Raw genomic sequence first — 6,000 nt, 5'->3', positions numbered from 1 at the left:
ATATATATATATATATATATATATATATATATATATATATATATTCTTACAAATTTGTCTTTCCAGAACATCAGCTTCTGATAGGTGAAATTTACCTTGAGGTGCTGTGTGGCTCTGTGACTTTAATATATGCTTGTGGAAGTGTGTGTGTGTATGTGTGTGTGTGTGTGCGTTGTAATGATTGCTCCTCCCTCATTCCCTTTGCTAGGAATGAACAGTCTGTCAGCAGCCAGGAAGAGAGAAGCAGCTTGTAGGGAATAATGTGTTGCTGTGTGCTCTAATGCTGTCTACCTGTCTTCAGCTACAAGTACAGGCAAAACTTTCCTGATAACTTGCCTGCTGTTTTACAGCCCTTTCTGCTATAGGGGCTGCTGGCATACTCCTAAGTCTGTCTGGAGCAAGATGCAACATTGGGCAGCATGGTGCCACCAGGTGGACCCTCTATTTGGATCAAGATGACCCCAGTTATCTTTCTGATGATTACTTCTTCACTGCTGAACTCCCCATGTCAAGTAAGAATAGGCGCATGCTCTACATTTATTTTTATTGCTGGTTTCTATCACTTTCTGCTATTGACTATGTGATGTAACAAATACATCTTATCTGTCTGGTACCCATTTCATTCTGAGAAGGGCAGAGTTAAACTGCCCATTCAACATTATTAATATAATGCAACTAGGTTTCTTTTTTTTACTATATTGTTTCAATTAAACTTTTTTTTTTTTTTTTATTGTGTTATGTTATTGATATGTTCCAGCTTGTATCAGTCTGCACTTGCAATCTGTCACTTTGAGCTAGCTGAGACTGTGATGACGAGTCCTATAAAACATCATACTTAGATGACTGTGTTATTGTTTGCACTACATTTAGGATTTATTATCACAAGGACTGCAAATTTGGTACAGCATCCATTTATAAGTGCTCTGTCATACATACCTGTCATTACACCTTGCAGCTCTAGGTAGTAAACCTGCCATGCTAAACGTAGTAAATGTCAATAGCACGCATCAAGACGTCACCCCTTTTAATGTCAAGCAATTAGCATGCATACATTTCATAGGTTAGGAATTAGGAATATCTGCTGTTTAAGTAGTCTGATACTTTATTCTCATGTTTCTTGATACCTTCCAGTGATTTGTAAAGGTCAAATACCTTTTAGAGCATTTATATTATTTGCTGCAAAGTAGGTTGTTAATTTTCTACAAGACAATTACATTTCTTACAACTGCTTTACCCTATGTCACATAAACCTAATGGTTTGAAATGGGTCTAATTCACTTAAACAATATTAAACCCAAACAAAAATGTATCATATTCTAGCTTACCAATTCTAAGACAAAGTGGCTTCATACGTTTTCTTTTTGTGGACTTTTTTCCTTTATCTTCACCTGTTGATCTGGCTAGTAAGTCTATTTTTCACCTTCCTTTAACCCTTTTACTGCCACCGCCAGTACAGTGGTGGCAGCTGGGAGTTTTACACACTCCACGAGTCGTCTGTCAGGTTTCTTATAAAACTGATCCAGCAGCTGTACAGCTACCCAATCACTTTCTGTGCCCCCCGAACTGTTCCCTCCACCATTATGTTTTCTGGGCTGTGCTGTTCCACCTACAGACCCGGGATCTGCATGGTAGCTGCGGCTGGGTGGAGAGGAGGGAGACCAGCGAACATCAATTTGCTGATCTCCCCTAGCTGCAATATCACTTCTTGCTTCTGGTGTCACTTTCTCTGGACACTGTAGACATTTTTGACTAAGTTTATAAATAAATAAAGTTTTGAAAAAAAAGGTGATAAAAAAATCATAAAGTTACACCAAGTACTATGAAAGTAACCCCCCCCCCCCCCCCAAAAATAAAGAAAAAAAGTGAGCCTCCCTATTCCCATGTGGAGGACCTGGGTAAAAAGGGCAGGGATAGTTGGGCACTCTTGATAAGTGCCTGTCACTGCTCCCTCAGTTCTATTAACCCCAGAAGATAAAGGCAGTGGGGGGTATAGGGGATTCGCTGGAGGAGAATTTCAACAAATTGGCCATAGTGACACAAGGGACACATCTTACTGATGACAAGTAATGTCCCTTGTGTTGATTTTTGTTTGTTGATTGCTGACTAAACCTAGGATTTGGAGCCAAGGTCTACCCCCAACATCCTCTATTTTAATGCAGGCACCTCTGAAGCCAGTAGAGAAACACCTGCACTGTTTGATGCTGAGTGGACAGGCCACCCTTTTGACTTGACACTACAGATCACTGCTTGCAATCACTATGTGCACAGGTTTAAATGAAGGTGGTAGGATCCTTGGACACAAAGAGCTTTGCAAAAACAAATAAAACATTACTAGTGGCCACCTGAAAGGTTCTTATGGGCTTGTGTTAACTATATACACTTGCTCTGTGTTGTAATCAAGCCCAAAGAAAAAGGATGTTACACAGAGGACCAAGCAGCTTAAAGGGGTTGTAAGGGTACATTTTTTTTTTCACCTTAATGCATTCTATGCATTAAGGTGAAAAAACATCTGACAGTGCAGCCCCCCCCCCCCCCCCCCCAGCCCCCCGTTTTACTTACCTGACCCCTCTAAAGTCCCGCGCTCGTCCCCAACATTCTCTTCGCTGCTCAGCCTGGCCGTTGATTGGTTACAGTGGATGGATTGAAAGCAGCGCAGCCATTGGCTCGTGCTGCTGTCAATCACATCCAATGATGCGGCACAGGAGGCGGGGCCGAGTGATATAGTGAGCGGCAGTGAGCGGCTATGGCCGCCAGTTCACCATGCGGGGGAGCTCACATGAATGTGAGAAGTCCTTGCGGGGGGAGCCGAGACAGCCGCAGAGGGACCCCAGAAGACCAGGTTCGGGGCCACTCTGTGCAAAACGAGTTGCACAGTGGAGGTAAGTATAACATATTTGTTATTTAAAAAAAAAAAATTACTTTCTTTGAATGAGAATTGCGTGATCATGCAACACAGTACCCAAATTACAGTTTTTTTTATTTTTTTCACACAAATAGAGTTTCTTTTGGTGGTATTTGATCATCACTGGGGTTTTTAATTTTTACGCTACAAATGAAAAAAGACCGAAAAAAATATATTATAATAAAGTACAAAGCAATGGGCTTAAAAAATGCCACCAAACCTTCTTTTGACCCCACACTGTCCACAGTAAACAGTAGACTGAGTTCAAAAATGATTGACCACAGATGAGCCAATCCTATTGCTCCCTGATCAAGGAGGTATCAAAATTGTTAGATTCACTTTACGTAAAACATTTCTATTTTGCGTCAACTAAAAACTAAACATGGATACACTTGAGATCCCCCAGGTTAATGGATCATGGATAGACTAGATGTGGGATTTAGGGTTGGAGATTTTTGGCCTAATTGCCATAACGCATGTGGTTTAATGACTACTGTAATGTGAATAAATCATTGGGCTGTATCATACACAGATCATTAGAAGCAACCACAACCTCAGCTGACCTTAGCTAGCTTTTCAAAGGCCCGTGTCCATACTATACACATACAACTGCCATTTACAGCATTGTTACAACGTATCTAACTGATATATCATGTGTCACCTGCTTGAATAAGGTATCTGTCACATAGGCTGCACTTTCTTTTTTGTGACATGAGGGACACTTGCATTCCAGACTGTTGACATTGTGTAATCATATGGCTGACATTCTTCTACATAAACAGAAGGGACACACATCTCCCAACTGTCCAATTTGAAGCACTTGGAATGGCTCCAGTGCAGAAAAAGAAAACTAAAAAAAGCCAGCAAGTTTTATTTGTGTATGTAATGTGTCTTGGGAGTAACACATGCTGCTGAGCCTTACTGACTAGTGTGACACTTTATTATTGCACATACACTTATCACCTACATTGTCTTAGTTTGCTTTGAAAGTGCACTATTAGTGGCCGTAATCTGAGCTGATGATTTTTATATACGACAAGCATATCTCATGCTTCTCTTGTGTTCTCAACTTCTGTCTAACACATTGATGTGGTGAGCAGGTCAAAGTGCTTTACAATGAAAGAGAGGAAGTACATTTAACTAGACGTACTATAGATTGCGGAGTGTCAAAATTGGGTGCTTGAGAGGAGAACTACCCAAAATAATTCCTATTTATATTCACGTTTATTAAAAGGTATGTTGGGGAACATGCTTGTGATCTGTAAACCTAGCTGTCATTGAATGGCATTTTGGAATGTGATGAAGCCTATATTGAATTTATACTATTATAAAGTAGATGTAACTTTAACTGGATGACATTTATTTGCAAAAGTGCTGTCTATCACAAATGATATCTCTCTATTTTTATTCACTTTAGAACCTACTGTTTTTATATTTCATTCATTTTTGTTGTATATCAGTGTTGATGATCTTCTGTCTCTTTGCAAACACTTCCTGTCTACATGCTTGTGCTCCAGTGGACTTCCTGGTGGTGACAATGATAGAACAAGCCTGCGCAATGAACATCGGCATCGCTACTTATGGGCTCCTCCAGAAATGCATATGATTGGGTGACAATACAGTAATTGGGAGACAGAGATAGAGTGTTTTCAACCCATAACAGGAATTGCCCTTTATGGCAGGATTAACAGGTAGTATTTTAGGATCTTATCACACCAGCTGCTGCATTACAACACAACGGCTGGTACTCGGTGTGACAGATCGCTGCACATCGCACTTTTCACTTCTTTAAACCAATTTTATTGAAATGTCCAACCTTGACATTTCATTAACTTGTATCGGCCTCTGCACAGTGAGAGGCAGTGCATTGCCTTGCACTGTACTGCATGGAAAAAAGTATGGCCACACTTTTTTTTCAGCACACACTGCCCACACACCACCACAACAGAGTGGTGTGGCACATAGGAGACAAGGCATTTTGCCTTGTCTTGTGATAGGACTGCAATGGAATTGCTGTCCAATGCAGTCCCACTGAGCCTGGTATGAATGGGTCCTGAATGAAACCTTCAGATTCAAAGACAATATTTTGAAATGACTTTCTTTCGAAAAGCGTATCTAAGAATTTTCGTATGAATTTCACACCATTAGTGGGCAACAGCTGATTTTTGTGCGGCAATCAAATTTGAGGAATCAGACATGTTGGACATTTTTTGAAAAACAAAGGATTTTCTAATCAATGATGGGAGAATCCTGCGAGAACTTTAATAAGAAAAAAATGCGCGTGTGCGCGAAAAGAAAATTTACGGAGAGAGAAAAGAAGATCCCTGGTCACGAAAATGTATTTCTGTAGCAACATGAGGTGAAATTGAAGGCTTGGTCAGCTGAATTTCGAAAATCAATGGTGACATCATTGGATTACAAAAAAAATGAACTTTCTGATTTTGTAAAGAAAATTTGTTCGAAATTTGACCATGTATGGCCTGCATTAGGCCCCTTTGACACAGGCACCTCCGCTAAGCGGAATCCACTTGCTCATGTGCAGGCAGATGACATGTCTGTGTCCACTCTCAGCTATGGAGAAATTGGATGGAAACGGACCTTCTGTCCATTTCCATGTGATGCCATCCAATCTGACCCACCAGATGAATGAAAAATAGGACCACATACATCTGTTTTAGGCAGACAGGATCAGATCATATTCCAGCGGGTGTCAGCAGACATGTGTCTGCTGACATCCGCCGCTTATAGAGGACAAGGCAGGCTCTGATCCGGTCTGCCTGAAAAACTGACAGGTGGACCTGATCGGACAGCTAAATGTAAAGGAGCCTAACATGTTAAATATTATAAAAAATATAGTTGTTGGGTTTATTTCTGCTTTACACTAAAATAAGGTACAATGAGAGCAATACTTTTTGTGACTTTAGGATGTTTGCTATAATCAATTGGACTGGAGTTTAAAGTAGAAATTAGCTGTTAAGTTTGCTCCACATTAATCATGCAGCTAGGTATTAGTGAGGCAGAGTAGGATTTTGAAAGACTGCAAAAACATATGATAAAAGCAAGAAAAAGGCACTCCTGCTGTGTTCCGATATGGGTCA

The 6,000-nt window shown here is 40.5% G+C and overlaps 1 protein-coding gene across 2 annotated transcripts in view; it reads left to right on the top strand.

Moving 5' to 3' along the window:
* The first annotated feature begins 218 nt into the window (after positions 1–218).
* The window catches only part of ADAMTSL1 (ADAMTS like 1), a 1,178,053-nt gene continuing 1,172,271 nt past the window's right edge, over positions 219–6,000 (top strand). For both annotated transcript variants that reach the window (XM_077475229.1, XM_077475230.1), the window contains exon 1: positions 219–512. In XM_077475229.1, coding sequence (XP_077331355.1) covers positions 420–512 — 93 coding nt within the window. In that variant the 5' untranslated portion in view covers positions 219–419. The remainder of the gene's footprint in view (positions 513–6,000) is intronic.

The sequence above is a fragment of the Lithobates pipiens genome, unplaced genomic scaffold (genome assembly GCF_037356315.1).
Source record: "Lithobates pipiens isolate NorthernLeopardFrog02 unplaced genomic scaffold, aLitPip1_a1.2 Scaffold_13, whole genome shotgun sequence".
In the NCBI taxonomy this organism is placed as follows: domain Eukaryota; kingdom Metazoa; phylum Chordata; class Amphibia; order Anura; family Ranidae; genus Lithobates; species Lithobates pipiens.
This window is presented reverse-complemented; position numbering and strand designations above follow the sequence as displayed.